This window comes from Colossoma macropomum, unplaced genomic scaffold, assembly GCF_904425465.1.
Source record: "Colossoma macropomum unplaced genomic scaffold, Colossoma_macropomum, whole genome shotgun sequence".
NCBI classification, from domain to species: Eukaryota; Metazoa; Chordata; class Actinopteri; order Characiformes; family Serrasalmidae; genus Colossoma; species Colossoma macropomum.
In genome coordinates, this window is record NW_023494791.1 from 16,142,421 (window position 1) to 16,164,983 (window position 22,563).

Here is a 22,563-nt window from a genome sequence, read left to right on the forward strand (position 1 = left end):
TTTGGCACATGTCTTTACTCTGTATTCATAGGTTTATGGCTATGATGTGAGCAGACATCTGGAACCACAGTACAGTTTACCATCTCGAAAATATATTTCAAAATGGTTCGATATGGCGTGAGAGTGGTGCAATTAAAAAACATTGATGCAAACCCACCATTGCTGTTAGTGAGTTTTGATAATTCACTGAAAGAAACAGGGAGTTACGTGCCTATCAGCCAGAGCACTGCAACAAGTGGCAGTAGTGTCTAATGTACTGTACATTAGGTTGCATTGCTACTGTGGAGTGCAAATGGTGTATCAGAGAGTCAGTACTCAGTATCACAGTTCAGATATTGGAAAAGTTGGATCGGTGCATCTCTACGTTTGTATAGAAGAGTCACAAAGTAAGAAACAAACAGCAAATGCATAGTTTGGTTAACCATTTACTTATTACTAAAACAAGTAATGATAGAGTATGTAACTTTGGACTTCCTCAAAGGCCTTTGAATAATGTTTTTGTTGTCAGGTGCTGCGACAAAATCCATACAATCAAAGAGACTGACCTCGGCCTATTAGATAAAACAAGTCACCAGTGTATTCACAATGAATGTAAAGTGGTTTTCTTCTATTGATCAAATCGCTGCTAGTTGGTGAACTTTCTGCAGCTGGATGGGAGTATGAAAAGAAAGAACAAAGCAAAGTATGGACATTCATTCAAAAACAGGGGAGGTATGGAGAAATTTTGACCCTAGCAGAATTCCACGTGAGGCCAATGAAACTCAGATTGATTCCCAGGAGAATCGTTAGAAGTCTGTAGAGTGACAAGTGTGGAGAGATGGAGCTGGAGGTAAATCTCTGTGCGAGAGAAGTGTTTTATAGTTGCAGCAAGTGATGTGAAAATAGAAAAAAACCATTGTTATGCAAGCTGGAGGAGGCTGAATATTATCCTGCTATAGGAATATTAGTACTGATGGTTACGTACAGTGTGAAAAGAGAGACGGAGGCAGCTGATTGCTTGTTGTGTGAGGAGAAGAGAGGGTATTGTTACATGACCAGAGAACTGTGGGAGGACAGCTTATCTTGTGTCTGAGTGTAGAGGCTAGGAGAAGGATGCTATTATTCCTTCCACGCTTAGGAAAAAGTGAAGCATAATTATCTCAGGAGAGAAAGGGAGCTGTATACTGTTTATCATACTGTTAATTATGACCAGAACAATCTTACAAGATGGACTTCTTACACGCTGATTGTGAGATATTTCTTATAGTTGCAGTCCAGCTAATGAACCCGCTCACTGACACTGCAGCTAAATTGCAGTCTAAAACATCTATTATTCAGACCTAGCATGATTACTGCACTCGCTCTGCTACTGACACTTATGAATAACACAGCAGACACGAAGCAGGAATGGAGGTGAACTGTATGTTTGTGTGTAATAACTGAACTTATACAAATCTAATTGCTTCTCTCTCTCTCTCTCTCTCTCTCTCTCTCTCTCTCTCTCTCTCTCTCTCTGTCTCTCTCTCCCTCTCTCTCTCTCTCTCTCTCTCTCTCTCTCTCTTTCTTTCTCAGGTACAGTTCTTGTTGAGAATATGCAGATTAACGGTCGCGCACAGGACCCTGGCCGGACCATCTCTCTGACTCTACTGGAGAACTATGACTACTGGGTCATACTGGACCCTGCCCTCCAGAGACTTTACCTTAACAGCACTGGACGAGTACTGGACCGAGACGTGAGTGGACACACAGAGATGCCAAATGTGTTTGGAAAAATTGCATCACCATGAAAAAACCCAAAAACTTAAACTGAAATATGCAAATTTATTTCATGATGTTAGGTTGGGAGAGGCATGATTATATCAAACTCTTAGATATCGTAGATATCATTTACCATTCATTTACTTAATCAAGTATTCAAATAAGATGTAGTTTCAAAAAAAATAACATCAGAGCTAGGAAGACTGTTGACAAACAGTCAAGCTCTTATCTTTATTAATGAAAGCATAATATATATTCTCATTGAAACATTTGAAAAGTATTCTGTTTCCTACACATACACTATAATTGGGCAGCCCCCACCCAGTTGTATTGATGGCCACCTAAACATATTTTGTCCCATTTTAACAATATCAAATTTCCATTTCATCCCACTTGATTCCATGTAGAAAATATTTTTTTATATTAGTATAAATAAACATGACTCACAGTGTCATCAATGCAAAGCATCCCTATTTATTCCCTGTGGTCATTTCCATGACATAAACTCTCACTTTAAAAGAATCTTCTGGTTAATCAATTTCATCTATTTGATAATTCTCAGTTCATGTATCCATAAATTCTAATAACCTCCCCACCATTTCATCTCACTCTCTCAGGGTTTGTTTAAGACCTGGGAAGACCTAAGACCTGGGAACACTGATATTTGTTTATAAAAACAAAAATATGAAATATGTCAAAGTAGATATATTGATATTTCTCTTACAAATCAAAATATGTAGCATGTATAAAATGTCTAATCTAATTAGTATGGCTGACCTTCTAAACCCAGATACATTGTTCTTGTTGTGTGTGTGTGCATGTGTGTGCGCATGTGCGCCTGCTTTCCCGGAGTGTGAAGGACTGCCATCAGGCTGAGAGTCGGTCACTAAGTGGCACAACTAGGGAGATGACAGAGCCGTAATACATCTATTAGGTCAAAAAATCTCAGTTGAACTCGTCTGTCTCCTGACTGTGGAGTCGTTTAGTAGACTGGAGTGTTTATTTTGTGCTAAGAATTTAGAACACCTTGAGAAAGAAAGTGTTTGTTTGGAAAAGTGGTTGTTTTATTTATTTATGTTTTATTAAATGCAGTCAAAGTCCTATGTATGAAGGTTTAGTATTGTCTGGGGTGATGCTATAGTTTAAGTAGGCATCAGTATGATCTCTGACAGTTTTTATGAAAGTAATAATTCCTAACAATTCCTAAATAATTAATGATAACAATTCCTAGTACTTAAAGTCACGACTCCAGCAGTGCATTCTCCCTGGTAATAAGTGTCCCCTATAGACTTGCACTGATTGAGGACAACGTCTTTTTTTTCTTAATGTAATGCTTTTTTCATCTATGCATCCTCAATATATCATGACCTGTATGTTCTGGTGATTGTCAGTCAGTGCTGGTGAGGGTCATTCCTTTCTTGTTTAACTGACCTTCATCAAGTAACTAGATTTCGTTTCATTTTACAGAACAGAGAGGGAGCATGGTGTTTCTGTGTATAGAATATGTCTTCACTGTTAGAACAAAACCTCCTCCAAAATGGTAACTTTACAGGAGAAGGAAATGTGTTTCTATATTTCAGTATAAGGTAATGTAAAATATTTAATTCCAAGCTATTTTGAAGCATTTCTGTTGGTCTATTGCTGTGAAATGTTCATATAATGATAAAGGCTGCTCCCATTTTCAAATTATCATGAAAACTGACAAAAAGACAAAATGAGACGAGGTTTTGTTCTAACAGTGAATACACGCTCACTGTGCACTTTATTAGGTATATCTCACACTCATTTGTCCAGTTTCACTTACTATATATAGGAGCACTTTGTTGTTTTACAATTACAGACCATAGTAGTCCATCTGTGTCTTTGGATAATTTGCTGTCTCAACTTCACCCTGTACTTCAATGATCAGAACCCCCTCAGGACCACCACAGAGCTGGTATTATTTGGGTGGTGAATCATTCTCAGCGCTGCAGTGACACTGATGTCAGTGCAACACACACTAACACTGCAGTCACTGCAGTGCTGAGAGTGATCCACCTCCCAGATAATACCTGCTCTGTGGTGGTCTTGTGCGGAGACCAGAGCTTTGAAGAAGAGGGTAAAAGGAGGCTAACAAATTATGCAAAGAACCAGACAGACTACGGTCTGTAATTGTAGACCTAGACGTGCACTTGTATGGTAAGTGGAGCTGCTAAAATGCACAATGAGTGTAGGTCCAAGGTAGGTGTACCTAATAAAGTGCTCAGTGAGTTTCAATCCAAAACACTGTATATCCATAACAATATTGTATCCATGTAACAATATTGTATATTGCAAGTTTTGAAAGAATAACAATTGATGTTCATGCACCAGAGATTAAAGTGCATTTTTACTTCTCTAATAAAGGTGGTATTAATTATAATGTTGCATTGATATTTCTTGTGTGTGTAGAGGTCACTTTTAACAACGTATGTCATGAAAAAAAAAAAACATACATTTTTGGAAAATGGTCTACATACATATTTAATGGCTGTGTGTCTGTAACATTTACAAATATTGTCTGCCATCTGTCACAGAACACTGATGTATACATTCAGGCTGTGACCTTTCAATCCAGCCTGTCTGTGGTAATTTGCAGAAATTACACAGATACTTTATCCTGTCCAAATCATCCAGTCAAATCCCTTACAAATTGCATTACAGAACCTCCTCTGCTAAAACTAATCCAGCTCCAGTAGTGCTTCAATGATCCTCTTCTTTACATGTGGATGTAAGCTTGTCCTTCTGAAGAGCAATGAGACCTGCTCAGAGTCTGAGCATCAAACCTTTCTACTCTCATGCATGATTCTCTCTCTCTCTCTCTCTCTCTCTCTCTCTCTCTCTCTCTCTCTCTCTCTCTCAGCCCCCCAACTCCATCACTACTATAGTGGTTCTGGTGCAGTGTACTAATGAGCTGGTGGGGACGGTGATCCTACATGAAGTTAGAATCGTGGTGCGCGATCGTAATGACAACTCACCGCAGTTCCAGCAGCCCCGTTACTACGTCGCTGTCAATGAGGTGAGAGCCTTACTGCTGTCTGTGTGGCTTTGCTGAACTACACTGATGTAAATCACCCACAAAGACTTCGTAGAATCATAGAATCTCAGATTTCTCTTATTTGGGTGTGATGGATTGGTGCGTTTTTTCACCCCTAGGGGCTACTGATCTTTTACTGCCCTGTTGGTTCATAACATTGCAGCTTAGAGGTGGGCCATATGATAGGATAATGTTATTACAATCAATTATGCTACTGTACACTTCTCTGAAGATGCTGTGGGTATTGTCAGTAGAAGAACAATAGCTTTGTTCCAAAGGCTTGTCTGCTGCCAAGAAATGTGGTAGCACTATCCTATGAAGGCTCCTCATTTATGTTAGATTATGCAAAATGGAATGGTCTACCAAGGCCACTTTGTTACAGTATTGGAATGCAGTAAGAGAGGGGTGACAGAAGATGATGAAGGATTCTCCAGGCTGCAGTTCTCAGCTATATTTGAAGGATCTATCTAATTGCTACGACCTTTGATGGCATAGCAGTCTAGAAATGTAGCCCATCTAGACTGAAGCCTAGCTTTTTGGATTAGACAGCCAGGTCCATTAATATCTGGACATCAACAAAATTATTGTTATTTTTAGCTGCATACCACTGAGCTGAAATTAAATAATGAATATCAGCTCAAAGTGCAGACATCTCAGTCATTTGAAATCTGTTGCTGTTAACTGTCACTGTGAAGTCCAAAGCCATCATTAGGCTGAAAAAAACACTGAAAGATAGCACGTTAGGTGAGGCCAAATTGACTATTTGGTACATTCTAAAAAAGAATGAATACACTAGTGAGCTCAAAAACACCAAAAGGCCTGGAAGACTACAGAAAACAACTGTGGTGGATGGCAGAACGATTTTTTCCCTGGTGAAGGAAAAGCTCTGCACAGCAGAGGAGAAGATGTAAATACCCTCAAGTTAAAACAAAAAACAAATAAACAAATGAAAACAAAGAAAAAAGTTGTAATAATTTTAGTTTTTATAGTTACAGTATCCTGATGTCTTAAAGCATCATAATATTATGTTTTGGCTACATTACCTACCACCTCTAGTGCGGATACATACTCCTTTTTCCAGAGAAGCTTAGCATACTGTCCACAACCCCCACACTCTGTTTTTAGTCTTCCATCTCTCTCTCCAGTTCCAGCACTCGCCCAAATTCAATCAGTGGCACACAAGAAATAATAAATGATGATTTAATATCAGGGCAGAATCACATATGCTGATGACACATTGCGTGTGCGTGACTAATGCGGCAGTGTGTGAGGCTGTGAGAGTTTCATTTTCAGGCTTGGCTTCTGTCTGGATGAGCTGAAAGCGGCTCAGTGCAGTGATTGGCCGGCGCTGTCTGTTCTGTGCGCTCTCAGTGTGGTAGATGCAGGCAGTCAGAGAGCTATGCCCCTTATCTTGATTAGAGTGATTGACGTAATGCTGGTACACATTCTCTTCATGGTAGAAAGAGTGAGAAAGACCGACGTTGAAGTAATTACACAGTCAGCTCGCACACTGCTTTGGGCCATCAGATCGAAAACTCTGCTCAGTTAGTCTCTCAGTACTACACAGACGTATGTAGTCATGCACACACATACACATGCGCGCACTGACAAACATTGCGATGCATTGATCTGAAGGTGCCAATGGAACTTCATTATTTTTGGAATGTTAGAATCAATAATAATGAATTATGACAATATTCAGTAAACTATACACTCATTTATTGGCCAAAATGACAGTGTGCGTGAAAGTTTGTGCAAAAGTGTCTGAAGAGCAGATCAGATTCACCTCAGAGTCTAAACGTGAGCTTCAATAAAGGAGATAAGACACACAAAAAAATCTGACCTTTTTGTAGGAATGCTTTAACATGACCAATGTCAGACATTTGAATTAACCTATTAAAATCTAAGGCTTATTACATACTAAGGCTTATTATTCAGTAACTACAGGGACTTTAATGCAAACTGGCTGAGCTATTCTTAGATTATAGAAGTATGTAATAAAACTTGGGCCTGCTGGCGGGCCCTGGCTATTTAAGGGTTTTAACTTGAATAGTGATCTACAAATAGTGTAAATTCTTCCGAATTTTCCTTCTTCTGAAACTTCATGTTCATCTCCAGGTTGAAAAAAAAAAATCACAGATTTTTAACAAAGTTTTGGACCCCACTGAGTTTTCTTTTATCTGTGTAGTTCCTTTAGTTATATTTGTTTATTCAGTGTTTTCATCTGAATCATACCAGAATAGTCAAATCAGATCAAATTTTGGGGAAATCTGAGATTTCATGACTCCAAAAGAATCACAATTGAATTGAGGTCAGAGATTTTCAATCCCAAACACCTACTGTGTGCATCGGTGGTAAAGTCTCAAGTCAAAAAAGACTCTGCAGGGGGTGTGATGCCAAAATGTTTTTCTTTGCCTTTTTCAGACACATGAATGTCTAGAGTCACTGTCTTTTTGCTATGCATTCAGTTTACATGATATAATGTTTATAATAATGAATTGCGTTTATGCTCAATATAACAACAGCTCAGAGTCTGCACTTCAGCTTTTCCCATTTGTTTCAGTACAAAGAAATGAAAACATGGCAAAAATGTAAAGTATGTTTTTCGTTCCGCAAAAAAGACACACTAACAAGACACAATAACTTTCAGTCAAATTCAAATTCATAGTAAAATATCTCCTCTACTTACAAACACAAATGTAGTATCAAGTGAAAGTTTAGAATCTGGACGTCTGATAGAGTGTCTCCGCTGTCTGTTCACAGCTCCTTCTCTTTTGTGGTAGTTTTAAAAGGAATTGTCTGTATTTTTTCCTGGGTGTGGTTGTGTATGTGTGTGTTTTGTGTGTCAGTGTTCTATGTCTAATAGTCTCTCACTGCAGTTTCAGCAGCATTCTGAGCGAATGGCAACTGGATAGTATTGATGTGTGTAGACACGCTGTGTGCTGCCGGAGCATGTTAGTGTGTGTGTGTGTGTGTGTGTGTGTTAATGCATAAGCTGCAGTGAGGCAGCTAAACTGACTGTGATTTCATCTCACACATTCTCAACTCAAGCAATTCGAAAAGCAGGGTCATTGGAAACCCACAGTTTGTGCATGAGTCACGCAGAAGTAGTTATTTTGAAACAAACAGTTATTAATATCATGGTTTTATACATTTATTCCTTAAAGTGCTGGCTTGTAATACAAATGTTCATCTTAAACATTTTTATTCACTAACTGCTATGAAAATAATATGTAAGTGGTGTAGTTTTAGGAGTGAGGGATTGAAGTTTGGAACGGTTTGGAACAGGGGTTAAACCCATATTTGAACCCACACTTCAATTCCTCACTCTCAGAACTACATGACATATTAGGTTCATAGTAGTTACTGAATAATTCCTGGTAGTTGCTGAATAAAACGTTCATCCTTCCATTGTGGTGGAAATTTAAGCCATTAAAATGAACACCAAAATCAGAATAAACCATTTTTAGTGATTTATAGACATGCTGTGCATGAAAAACACAGCAGTGACTTCACAGATGAAAGACTAACTCTGAGAAGTCTGCAGTTAGTTTCTGTTAATATTTATGATAAATGTGGCTAAAATACTGACTGATTGAGTTTCTTGTGTGGCCAAAAAGATTGTGTCAGCGGTGTTACTCATGACTTAGAATATTGACATGAATGCAGTTTTGATAATTCCAAAAAGTTGAGACAGTTGGTAAACTTCAAATAAAAACAGAAAGCAGTGATTCATAAATCGACCTTGAGCTGTATTCTAACAAAAACAGCACAAAGACAAGATATGTAATGTTTTACATGATCAACTTTATTGTTTTTTTTGTAAATATATGTTAATTCTGAAATTAATGCTGGAAACATGTTCCAAGAAAAGCTGTGACAGGAGCACTTTAAGCCTGGGAACATTGTGAAATGTTCAGAAAAACATCTGAAACAGCTTTCATCTCATTTCATTTCAGCTTCCATGTTAACAGGTTAGAGCCTGTCTGAGTGACGCAGCAGTGTAAGTTTTGGTGCTGAGCCTATTTGGGGAATGGGATGTTCTGTGATTTGTGATAACAGATATGATAACACATCATGTCAATCTATATACCAAAAATCAATAAAACAATTGTTCACAAAAATAGCAAACAACATAAAAAAACGTGTAAAATAGGTGCAGAGATTTGAGCACAAGCTATGGGTTTCCTATAGCTCTGCATAACGTCCATGGCACTTTAATAGCAGTCACTGCATAATAAGCCTATAAGATTAATACCTGAATAATAAGCCTGCAGTTAGAAGTCAGCTTTGTGGACAACTACTGCACAACTGTGAATACACTGGGAGGGTGATGAATATATGATGTCTGCATATCTCCATAATGCAGTCCAAGGAACATAGAACACCAGTCAATACGGAATCTCAGTCTGCTTTGTCTTTCATTGATTTCAAATGAGGATGCTCATGAGCTTATTCTGAACCTCTGGGTGAACTGAAGCAACTGAGGCGTAATTGAAGCACTGATAAATGTGTTTATACGTTTGGCTGGTTGGTTAAGTCACACAGAAGCAGAAAAGTCTGTGAACCGTTTAATGCACTGTAGTGGTAACCCTCTAATATTCTAGAAGAGTTTCTGTGTCTTCACTGTACACACATCTGAATGTTTCTGTTTGTGTGTGTGTGTGTGTGTGTGTGTGTGTGTGTGTGTATGTGTGTGTGTGTGTGTGTGTGTATGTGTGTGTGTCTGTGTCTGTGTGAATGGCTGTATTTGTGGTTCTGACAAGCGCAGCTAAAGGCCTTAGGGAACATTTCTCCACCTACAGCCTTCACCCTGCTTCCTCTCTGTCTGTTGCTTTCCTTTCGTTGTCTGTTTTCTTTCTTTCTGTTTTCATTTTTTGTTCGTCTCTCTGTCTTCCTCACACCTTTTTTGCTTTTGCTCTCTTGTGTAGTTGGTTTTCTTGAGGGAATCCACAAAGATACTGTGTTACTCAGGCAGAAAGACATAGAAACACACAAACATGCACATCTTAAATAGTCAGTCATTATGCTATTCAAGTTTACACTTACAATGAACACATCTTCAGGATACAGTAGGCCTGTCACAATTATTCAAGCTGATCAGATTTTTTTTCCAGAGCTGTTAAGCTTTCAGTGTCATATATTATAAAAAAGGTGAAAACGCTTTTATTGAGACATATCACAGGTTTTTGCAAAACAAGAGGTTCTTACTTCTGCCTGGTGCTATCACATCTTTGGAGGGCAGCAGTGTGTAATGTTGGTTCATTCGATGTTTGTTTATAACACCTCTAGAGGGCAGCAGTGGGTAATGTTTGTTTATTTGATTGTTTATAACACCTTTAGAGGGCGGCAGTGAGTGATGTTTGTTCGTTTGATGTTTGTTAATAACACTTTTAGAGGGCAGCAGTGAGTAATGTTTGTTTATTTGATGTTTGTTAACAGCACCTCTAGAGGGCAGCAGTGGGTAATGTTTGTTTATTTGATGTTTGTTAACAGCACCTCTAGAGGGCAGCAGAAAGTAATGTATGTTTATTTGATTGTTTATAACACCTTTAGAGGGCGGCAGTGAGTGATGTTTGTTCGTTTGATGTTTGTTAATAACACTTTTAGAGGGCAGCAGTGAGTAATGTTTGTTTATTTGATGTTTGTTGATAACTCCTCTAGAGGGCAGCAGTGAGTAATGTTTGTTCATTTGATGTTTGTTTATAACACTTTTAGAGGGCAGCAGTGAGTAATGTTTGTTCATTTGATGTTTGTTAATAACACCTTTAGAGGGCAGCAGTGAGTAATGTTTGTTTATTTGAGCTTGAATTGTGCCTGTCATCAGTTGGGAGCTACAAAGTATATGCAGCTAGAAAGCAAGATAACTAATCGGTTTGGCCAATTTAGGCCCGTAGTTTGGTAGCTGCATACAGTGAACAAAAATAAATTAATAATTAAATTGTTAATTGTGATTATTTTTTATTTCATGATTGTGACAGGGTTAGGATAGAAGTAACAGAATCTGTTTATCTCCAGATACTAATTGTTTGATTTTCTTTTCCCACACTCAGTTCTTTGTAAACCACACTCACATTTTATGTAAATGCCCAAGACTACTGAAAATAAAAAAGTAATTACTTTACACTTGTAACCGTATGCATTCTGAAGGTCAGATAGAGGTTGATGTTTTAAAAGTTTATAGGTGTAACAGTGATCCATGTATGTATCAAAAGAGCAATGCTTTTTTTCTCACATTGTAGCACTGATCATAACAATTTCAGGAGTATTTGGTAAATTCATGACATCATACTGTAATGTGATGTGATTACATAATGTTCACAGTAATTATTGCCTGGGCCAGCTGGTGGACTGTAGGGTCCTCTCAGTCCCCCTTCACTTTTATTATGGGAAAGTATCTCTTGTTAAGTGTGTCTTGAGGCTCATCCACTTTCTTACTAGATGTAGTGTTTTATTATTCATCTCTGCAAGAATACATTCTTGAAATATGAATATTATCCAAAAATGCTAAAAAAATCCATGAACATAAATAATTTTGGGGCAAAATAATATACACCAGTCTTTAACCATATCATGTCATGTTGTGTCAAGGGTTCATGGTTGTTCTCCTAATGTATTCCAAGAAATGTCACAGTCATGATATGTAAATACATGCATTAAAATTGCAATATGATATTTTTTTCCACATTGTTATCTTTATAGTAGTATTCCATTTGCTACTGTATGAAAAATAGTGCTTCTCCTAAACTTGCCCAAACCTTAAAGCTAACAGCTAAAAGGAATTATTTGGTTTATACAAGCACATACGACCTGAATAATGTATACAAGGCATGTTTCTTCACTGGACCCCAAAAGAAATGTCCCTTCAGCGTCTACATTTTCCTGTTGTGGGGTCCTTTTGTATGCGCAAAGACCTTCACATAAAGTAAACACGAACAAAGGCCACATGGGTCAGTGTCTGTGGTAGACCTGCAGTGTTACTGTACTGTAGATGTGTGATATTTGTGCTGGTGTTAGTGCAAGTTTGGTGCAGACATTAAGATTCTTTCTGTTTGTTTAAACATTCTGCAGCTCACTCCTGTTGGCACCACCATCTTCACCGGCTTCTCAGGAAACAACGGAGCCACTGATATTGATGACGGCCCGAACGGCCAGATCGAATACGGCATCCAATACAACCCCAACGATCCGGTACAGTGACGTTTACATCAGATCCTCACGCAGCTGTTATTGTGCAGTATGATTATGATCACAGTTTGTGGTGAATTGGAGGTAAATTCCAGATTTCTGTGTATCAAAATAATGAATCTTCTGCATCTAACATTATAACACTCTCTTTCCTCTCTCTGTCTCTGTGTCTCTCTCTCAGTTGTCCAATAGGACTGTCCGGGTGGCTAGTACACTCTCTGGTAACATCGTTCTTGCTGAGAGACTGAACTACGAAGAGAGAACACGCTATCTAATCATTGTCCAGGCTAATGTAAGACATTCGGTCAGAATTTCAGCTTTCTTTCTAATGTTCGTGATGTTCGTGATGTCCGTGATGTTCGACGTCCACCCACTTTCCACCACTGAGTGTAGGCTTTTAGCCTGACCTCTGACCACTGATCCCTGACCCTGTCTCCAAACACTGCTGGATGTTTGTTTTTCTTTACTTTTCATTTGCATTCATACACAAATGACTTCTCATTCCGTGCATTTGTATGTTTGTGCCCACTTTATTTTTTATTTATTATGGCCAAAATGGTAGATCTCCTCTCTATGCCATGTGAGGGCAAAGGCTTTGTGTGTTTTCTTCAGTGGGAATGAAACCACTCACCGGGCAAAATTTGGCTTCATTGATGTTTTATCAGTGTTATTTTCTGTGAAGCATGAAGTCAAGGTTGAAATAAAGGGTGGGTCACTGCTGAAAATGCAAAAAAAAGAACCACAGTTTTTTAAGGTCATTCGTAGTTGTGAATTTGTTGATATTTGTCTGAACAGCCTTTGCATCGTTCCTAAGAGCTCCCGTCCCTGTGATAAAATCACAGTAACGCACGGCCTCAAGTGTCTTATTGCTTTTATAAAATGACTGCCAACTTAAGATATGATAAAATACACAATTTTTCAGAAAATCATTTGTTATTAGTAATAATCAAAATAAACAAGTATTCCGCCAAGAAATATAGTTCCTTTAGAGTAAAGTATCATTGCCAAGCAACCATGGACCGCTGAAGGAGGAAAAGAATGTTCAGTTGCCCATCACTGTACACTGCGGTCATTTCATGATTGTTTTTTTACTTTTTGTTGTTACTATATGACAAATAGTAAAAAAACAATCATGAAATGACCGCAGTATACAGTGATGGGCAACCAAACGTTCTTTTCCTCCTTTAGCAGCCCATGGTTGCTTGGCAATGAAAAAAAAACAAAAAAAAAAAACAAAAAGTAACACAGCACTGTTTATTGCAAAAACCTTCACTTTATAAGTCCTTTTTGGACCCCAAATTACCACCACGAATCTTATTTAGCACCAGTCGAGCGGCACCCCTCTTCTCGTGCTGGGACTCAATCTCAAATGTCTCCCTACTCCCTACATAGTGCACTACGTAGGAATTTAAATACTGGCTCCTACAGCCCAATGGTGCAAAATACAGCTAAGAAATAGTCATTTGGGACTCAACCACATCCATACTTGATAAATGATGCACTATTTGACTGCAGAGGATATACTTTTATAGCACAATATTTAGGGAGTTTGGAGGTGTTTGGGATTCAGCCTGTTTGACGTGGCTTCTGACTGAAACATGGACATTTGTAGTGTGCAATTCAAGTGACATTTTTTTAGACTTTTATACTGTCGTTTTACAGTGAATCAAATCATAAGTACTTTAATTCAAGCCTATGATATTAATGATGGTGTTGTTTAGGCTATTGGCTGTCTTTTAGTCTGTTAGCTAGCTGACCAGTCTAGTTCTAGTTAAGAACATAAGTCACCAGCCCCTCAGTTTAAACAAAAAACAGGTTCTTACTCAGATTAGATATTTGAGTAATCACGCCCATCCCTGCTTTGTTATATAGTGAATTTCAGGTGCAGGGACTGCTCTGTACTGCTAAGCTTTTAGTGGTTGTCTCGTCAGGGCTTCTTTTCAGAGGGGTGATCAGTCTACACTTTTTGATGCGCCTTTACCTGCATCTGAATACCCAGTTCCCCGGGCTCCTCATGCTGATAGGGTGGAGAATGGCCTGTTCATTTCTGAAGCGCTCCTCAGTCTGAGCATGAGACGCATACACAACAGCTTTGGCAATAAAGGGCCTTCATTGAGGCAGACCCGAGCCTGAGACAGACTGAGGGGTATGCTGGGCATGCTTTCATAAAGCCTTTCAGACAGCCCACATGACTGCTTTATCACTGCGGCTACGGCTCTGAAAAAGTTTCCCCTGAAGAGCGCGCTGCAATGATTTCTGCAGAGGAAGAGGATAGTGATCTTACAGGCACTGAGGAGATTGTTGATGGTTTGGTGTGTTTTTTTGCCACCCTCTTACTTTCTCTTAAAAAAAAAAAAGGCTAAAGAAAGAGCTAAACCGTTCACATTCTGTCGTTTGGAGAGAGGTCTTGATTCAGTGCTCGCGTGTCTCAATTCTCACTTCAACCCCAGTTTGACTTACTGAAGCTCCATGCTAAGCTATTATTTCTTGCTGTAATGAACAATAGACTGTGCAAAGCCTCTGCTGTACTGCAGGCTCAAGGACTGTAGCTCCTTCTGTTTGTTTTCTATGGAAGCTGTGATGAACCTTCTGCTGTGCTGACAAATCGTTTGTACAGTAGGCAGAAAAGCAAGCCGTTTATCTGCTCAAGTTCATTTTGTGTTACTGAAAGAACAAATTAATTTTCGCTTGGTAGCTGCAGCTCACTGAAGTATTGGACTCTGTGTTGGGCTTAGTGCTTGGCAGTACTGTTAAAATTTCATGACATTTTCTAGTCATGTGCGATTTTTCATGTGCTGTTATTTTACAGTATCATACTATTTGAAGATATGTAAAGTGGAATTCCACTGAATTTCCAAATTTTCATATGTAGTCATTTTATTCACTACCCAAAACAACCAGTGAACCTACAGTTCAGAGTTTTGTCTTCTGAGTTTTATCTATAATGTTGAAAAAGCTAAAATAGTGGTAAATCTGAAAAAAGGGGAGTATATTGCCTTACAACATCCTATGTGTACCTCTCCACCATGAATGAATTTTAAAATAATATGTTTTAGGCCAAAATCTCATATCTATCATAAGGCAATGTCTCAGGCAACAGGCAGCGTATTCATGACCATTTCATGTAATAACTTTCTGTGAGGGAGCTTTTAGAGATATTAAATGTGTCAAACTTGTCTGGTTCCTATGAGCACTGCTGTGAACAGTTCTGACTCACTAAGTTTCTCTACAACAGAGCATTTCATAAACCACTCCAAATGACTCTTTGTTTATGTTTATTCAACTATTTTTTTAATTATTTTTCCTGCAGAAAATGTAAATAATCAATAAAGGTATGTGTCTGAAGTACTGCTACTCCATGCTAAATGAAGATCATACAAACCTGGCATACACTATAGGTCTAAAAGTATCCAGACACCCCTTCGAATGAGTGATACCATCTGCTTTAAAGTTGCTAAAACAGACATTCCATTGTGATCCAGAACTAATCATCTAACATGTGTACCTGACCCCATTAATGCTATTCTGGCTGAATGCAATCAAATCCTCACAGCAATGTTCCAACATCTAGTGTAAAGCCTTGCCAGAGGAGTAGAGGCTGTTGCGGCAAAAGTTTCCTATAAATACCCATGATTTCAGAAGCATGTTGGATGAGCAGGCGTCTACAAATATTTTAGCATATAGTGTAGAAAGAAAGTTAATTTAGTTTAGTTTTTATGTATTTTGAATTGTTCTACAGAACAATTTAAAAACTACAAACAAACTGCTTGTCAACAGAGATGCTGCAGTTGTATGGAATAGAATATTATAAAGGATATAAGGATTTATCCTCTATCAATAGCACCCGTACCGGTATACTGTTAGTGATGATATGGCTCTTATTTATTCACTGCCAGTGCTCTACTTATTTGTGCATTTTTTACCTAGACTGTCCTTTGTATTAGAGTCCCAGTGGTGCTTATTGCTGATTGGCTCTGACTGCGTTGTACGCCATGACTCCAGGCTACCCTCAGGCCCTCCAGTCCACACTTAAAAAGGCATACCTTTAACTCTATTTCCTGACTTATATGTTTTATTTGTAATCTTCAATGTATTTTACCTGGGTTTGACCTCAGGCTGGTTTGGAATACTTGAAATACATTCTTATCCGATAATCTGATGAGGGGATTTCTTACTCATTTCGCTCTTTCCGCTGCACTGTTCTTATAGAGTTTATTTGCCTACCCAAGGCATTTTTCTGAATAAGTAGCAGCCTTTCTCATACAGGGATTATGAGCTTCTCTTGGCTAGTGTTGTGAATACACCCTCCTCTGTAGTTCTTTATGAATGTTAGTGAATAGGTTTATTGTCGCCACTGTTGTAACAAAACTTATTATCTCTGAAATGGTGATTTTGCAGGAGGAGCAAAAGAAAAATAAAAAGATGGTTCTTCAAAGGTTCTTTAGTAAAGACAGTGGTTCTTAATAGAAATATAATCATTCAAAAAAACATTTGCATGCTTAAAGTGTTCTCTGGATAGTGAAGTCGTTCTTCAGGCTGATTGGAGAATGTGTTGTATGTGGTTCTATATAGAACCTTTTTGAAGAAAGTTATGTATAGCGCCAAAAAGGGTTCTGCTATAGTTATGATATCAAGCTTGTAATAATAGAAGACCCCTTTTGGTGCTATATAGAACCATATGACTATATTAACATTAAAGTTTTAGCCCATGAAAATGAAGGGTTTTATTCCAAAACACATTATATACCACTTTGAAATATGTTCTTTTTTCATGATATTTGTTGTTGGGAGCGAGTTTAGCACATACAAGAACTATCTATGTTATGATTACCATGAAAAATAGGTTTTATTCTTTCTAAAACTTGTTATATCCAACATTGTTACAAATTAATACACAGCATTTTGAGATTAAACTTCTCAAACATTCTCACAATGTAAAGGACAGTTTGCATGGTCAAAAAATGTAAAAAGAAAAAGGTTACAAGGTTTAGCTATGATAGTAGAAGTGTATTTGTGGAGTGAGTGTAGTAGCAGACTGCTCTCATGGACGTAGACCTTTTCACTCCCATTTGTTTCTCTCCCCTCACCCTCTTTCCAGAATTCATGTGTGTGTTTGCATTTGTATGTGTGTATATATGTGTGTAATGGCTGGCTGGGAGATGTCTAAAAGCCTCAGCATACCCAGGTTGTGAGAGTAGTGGATCCTAGATTATACTCTGGTGTACTTTGCAGGTAGAGGAAGAAAGGGGTCATTGTGTCAGTTTGTAAAAAGGTGCCCGAATAAAGCTTTCTGCTCTTCCTCTCTCGCCATGTTTCTGTTTTATTTGATGTATTTGGCCAACAAGGCCTGCATTAACTGATGGCAGTGGCAGTCCTCCAGAGCTAGCTGGGGTCAGGTGTCTTGTTCAGGGTCAGGAAAACACAGTCTTGTCAACTGTGACTGAACCCTTGACCTTTCTGCTGCATCCCTCATGGCCAAGTTCACATTTCTGCTCAGCTGCATCACTATGCACTTTTTTATTATTCTGCCTGTTTTCACCCGCCAGCTCATTTGTGTTAAGCTTTCAAATGTCTTGCTGCTTTGAAGCAATGGTTTGGATAAATATCAGATTTACATAGTTTTCTCTACTGAGATGTAGTCGTTCAGCCAAGACATGTTTGGTGTCTGAAGTTTATTCCATTTGTTTTGCACTGTATGTAACGTAAGAAGTAACAGAAGCTAGTAGCCACTAATTAGCATCATGGAAACTGCATGCCTGTCTCTTCACATACTGGGTTAAGTAATCTCAAATGGGCTTCATTATGTGGTTTCTGACACTGTATGTGGTACTTTAAAAAATGGACAAATGAATGGTTGGTTGGTTCCTACTAATGTTTTTTAGCTATGCAACATTTTTGACGTAGTTTTCATGAATAACAGTGTCAGACAGTATTAGAAAATACATAAACAAGTCTATTTCACATTTCTTTAACTCCACTTTACCAACACAGTTTGATACTTTTGATACAAGTGTATGATAATTATGCGGCTTAAATAATGCTGACAGGTGGCTATAAGCTTCCCTTATTTAGCTACATTAGCCTCATTAACTCTGACCTGGTCAGTAACTATGGTTACGTGTGCCTTTTGCAGGATCGTGCCCCGTATCCAGCCAGCCGGCGCACAGCCACCACCACGCTGACTCTGGACGTGTTAGATGGGGATGATCTGGGTCCCATGTTCCTGCCCTGCGTGCTGGTCAATAACACCCGAGACTGCAGCCCCGTCATCTACCGCGTGGTCATCCCTGAACTGACAGAGCCAGTAAGAGTCTTCGCACTGCAGCACACACTGCGCTCACTATGTGCACACCAGGGATGTGCTTGGCTCTGTGTTAGCCAGTTAATGAGATACTGGGGTGTACCTGGGGAATGGGTCAGTGTGATGAGGTCAGTGACTGGAAGAAATAGCGGGGCCTCATGGATATACCATCAGTCGTGCACCGCTTAACTTCATCTCACCCATCAAACACATAAAAGCCCCTTACAACTGTAGAGCTAGAGCCCTCCTGATCCCTGCAGCACTTTCTCTAAGAACTTGTGTGAGTGTGTGTGTGTAGTCAGGTTGTTTTGGAGAGTAAGAGAAAGAAGTTTTGTTAAAGTTAGGGGCCTTGTTTCAGTATTTTTTTTAGCATGCCCTCATAAACTTCATCTTAACACCTGGATGTTCGTCATGCCTGTTTTAAGCGAGTGGCCACACGCAGCACAAGGTGAGGAGTGGACAGCGAGGAGCAGATTTATGGCTCATAACGTATTCGCCCATGGCAAGGTTAGCCTCTATGAGCTAATCACAGTGTTTCCCACAAATAGGGATTATATATGGGCACCTCCCCCCTGGTGTATTGACAGCCACACATTTGTATTGTGTCCCATTTTAACACTTTCTAATTGCTTTTTTGTCCCATTTTAATAATTTACAAAATATTTTATATTATATATATTATTAAAATCTTTAATAATATTTTATATTATTATGTATGAACAAGGTCATGCTTCAAATGCCCATTGGATGCTGCTTTTTTCAATGTTTCTGAGGTTCAGTGCAGCATCCTCAGTAAAAGAAAAAAATGTATTACAAAATTAAAGATAATACACAACTTTTTTTTTCCCAAACCATATGTGTCATATTTAAATACCCAATTCTCAATTAAAGTAAAGAGAAGAGTTTGGACCGGGGCCATTTTTTTAGAAGTTTGAATATAACATACAGGCATTTGTGAGTAATTGCTCTGTCTGGGTATAAATTTTGGTAAAGAACTGTGATGCATTGCCGTTCTTTTAGTTGTTTTTGTAGCCATGTAGCCTTTAATTTGCTAGCAAACCAGCAGAGTGATGAAGTTGTATCAGCAGTCTTGTATTATCAATGGAATAGTTTACCACTTGAGGTCCAAACAAATGTTATGCTCTTGAAATATTGAGCATTTTAAAGTGGTTTACTGCTAAGAATAATAAACAGCTTTGTCCATGATTTTTCAGGTTTGAAAAGGGAAATGTGTCATGTCGCAGTGATTTATGGTGAAGTTCTGCTGTTGAAGTTGACACTCGTGTTCACTCGATCCCTCACCCCTCCTAGCGCTCATCTAATAAACTTCACTAGAGCTAATACAGTAATGGAATGGCACTTTAGATGGCGCCAGGGATTCCCCCCAAAGGGGAACTGCAGAGGCCAAGTGGCCGAGGGCTACTGTTGGAGAGTGTGCCATGTATTCAGTGTGAATGCATCTCTCGTTGTGCATGTGCAGTATATGTGTAATACAGTCTACACGACTGAGCGCACGCGTGTGTGTGTGTGTGAGGGTGTGGGTGTGTGGGCGCGTGCAGTAATACAGTCACAGGAGGGCAAACAGGGGGTAATCTTTGTATTACTCTATTTAAACATGAAAGCAAAGGACTTTTGATGGACTAAGTCTGTCTGTGCATCTTTGTATGAAAGTGAGTGTGCATTACCCAAGGGACCCCGTTGACTTATTTAGTTAAATGTCACTCTCTCACTTCTACACTTTCTCTTCTGATCGGTGTAGCTCGCAGGCTGCTCCACTGACCCAGCACTTTGCCTTGAGCTTACACTTGGCTAAAGATGAGAGAGCCAGAGAAGGAAGAAAGTGCAGGAGGAGAGAGGGATAGAGAGGGGGATTGAGATAAGAGAAAGGAGGAGGGGCATGAGAAAGCCGCTCCAGATGGAGAGATAAAAACGGAGAGCAGACGTGGAGGGTGATGGGAGAGGATGGCAGTGTAAGATGCTGGGTGTCTCCAACCTTAAGAAAAAAAACATGACCTAAAACTAGGCATGCACCGGCCGCTGGAAATTTTGTCTGAAATTTTTTTTTTTGGTTTATTTCTTTGTTTTTTGGGGGGGTTTGGTGAAATTTCTGAAAAAGTTATGTTGTTTCCATTTTAAGTAGAACCTGAATAAAGTGTAACACTTGATATGAGAATCATAAGCAATAGTAGAATGCTGAATAATAAAACGTTTCCTTTGCAAAGTTTGCATGTTCTCCACAGGTCTGTGTGGGTTTCCTCCAGGTGCTCCGGTTTCTTCCCACAGTCCAAAGACATGCAGTCAGGCCAAGTGGACGCACTAAATTGCCCCTAGGTGTGAATGTGTGTGTGATTGTGAGTGTGAATGTATATGTCTGTCTGTCTGCCCTGCAATGGACTGGTGACCTGTCCAGGGTGTATCATGCCTTCTGCCCAATGACTGTTGGGATAGGCTCCAGCACCCCCCCATGACCCGGAAGGATAAGCGGTTTAGAAAATGTGTGTGTGTTTCCTTTGCTCTGCATTGGTCATCGCTGCTGCATTCAAATAGCATTCCCAAATCGCAGGCCATACTAATATGATGTAATAGTCAAAGATTATTCCATGAACAGCACAATGGTTTCAGTAACTTGCCACAATAATACAGAATTCAATTGATGCATATGGTCATATTTGGGTACAGCTGTATGCAAAGGTTCACACCCTTGAACACCCTCAGTTAAACACCCTTGCTCAGATGACTTGTTTTGTTGACTTTCCAACTGAAAAGTTAACACATCTTCTACAGGAAACACATCTTATTATGCTATTTTTCTGTCATCTATTAGTGTGCCTATACAAGTTGAGTTTCTGTTTCCAGCAAGTATTTTCATTTCAGTGCGAAGAGGAAGGAAGCGATGCTTTAAGCGTGGAGGCTCTGGAGTCCGTGCAGGTGTGCTGCCCAGTTCCTCCAGCTGAGAACATAGAGGAAAGCCTACCAAATAAGCACCCACTGTGACTGTTGTTTGCTGAGGCTTTTCATAATTTATGATAAAAGGTTTACAGATGGCTAAGTGTGCAGATTTGAGGAGCTACATGACTCCCAAAGGCTGACTCTGTTTCTCGCTGAGCTCTGCCCTGCTATTTGCCACTCTGTGCAGGTTTTTACACAGCGGTGCTTCCTTTCCACACGGCCTTTTTTTTATATGAGCGTGTCTGAGCAAATTATAATTAAGGAGGGAATCTGAAGCCCACCCTGTGGTATTTGTGTTTGGACTGTATTCTTGCTATTGAATTCTTTGAGGTGATGTTTTTGACAGCTGTGGTTGTGTTGTTTAGTGTAAAGGTGAGCTGTTTGGTGCGATGATGAGATCTTAAATTTGTTTGTCGATTAAGGAACTACTTTACCTGTGAGTGTGGGGTCTATTTCACAGGGATGCAAAGCTTTTGAGACTGTCACTGTAAAATAAAACACATTTGCTTTGATGTGACTCCCAGGTGAGGATTCTTTTTATGTTTCTTTAATTGATTTGGCTTTTTAAGCTTCCCAGCAGTACAAACACAGTAACCTGGAATAACCTCAGAGGGATAACTGCAGAACAGAATGATGTCTTCTGTCTTCCCTCCAGCCTGTGCATTCTTTTCTTTCTCTTTTATATTTTGCTGACTAGAGGTTCGATTTCTGGTCTGAAGCATTTCTTTTAGTCTCAGCCCGTTTTACACCTCCTGCACTGCCTCGCTCTCCCCTGTGAATAGTCATAGTTTGTTGTAATTAATGAGAGCAGATTCAGGTTTTATGAGCTGTTATATGATAAAGGCCTCTTCTCTCCCCCTGATTTCTTATGAATGCTAGAGGGTGGAATTGTGGGTAGTTTTGAATGTCCCAGGTGAGAGTAGGCCTAATTTACAGCATCCCATGGTTAATAACTACTGATAGGCACTCATTTAGCACTTTTATTTATTTCCATGTTTTGGATGAGTAAGGTTTTTCCTCAGATTGGGAAAGAGCCTGTCCCAGAGGGAATGTTTCTTATTAGCAAGTCTGTTCATTAATGCGTGTGTGTGTGTGTATATGTGTGTGTGTACATGCAAATTACCTGCAAAACAACTATGCAGTATGTGCAGATGTACAGCTAATAATAGACAGTTTAAATGGATTTCTGTCTGTCTGCAGTTGCCTTAGACCAGAACAGATTAAATCCATCACAGGGTGAAATTTAGTCAGGTGAACCTTCACAGCTGCAGTACTATGGCTGTTAATGTTTATATACATTTAAATTCATACACTTATTTGTCAGAAAGGCCAG

At 39.1% G+C, this 22,563-nt stretch overlaps 1 protein-coding gene across 1 annotated transcript in view; it reads left to right on the forward strand.

The window, feature by feature from the left end:
- The window catches only part of pcdh15a (protocadherin-related 15a), a 227,642-nt gene that overhangs the window by 73,100 nt on the left and 131,979 nt on the right, over positions 1–22,563 (forward strand). The window contains exons 5-9 of the mRNA XM_036574114.1: positions 1,552–1,712; positions 4,619–4,774; positions 11,864–11,983; positions 12,162–12,272; positions 18,114–18,284. Coding sequence (XP_036430007.1) covers positions 1,552–1,712; positions 4,619–4,774; positions 11,864–11,983; positions 12,162–12,272; positions 18,114–18,284 — 719 coding nt within the window. The remainder of the gene's footprint in view (positions 1–1,551; positions 1,713–4,618; positions 4,775–11,863; positions 11,984–12,161; positions 12,273–18,113; positions 18,285–22,563) is intronic.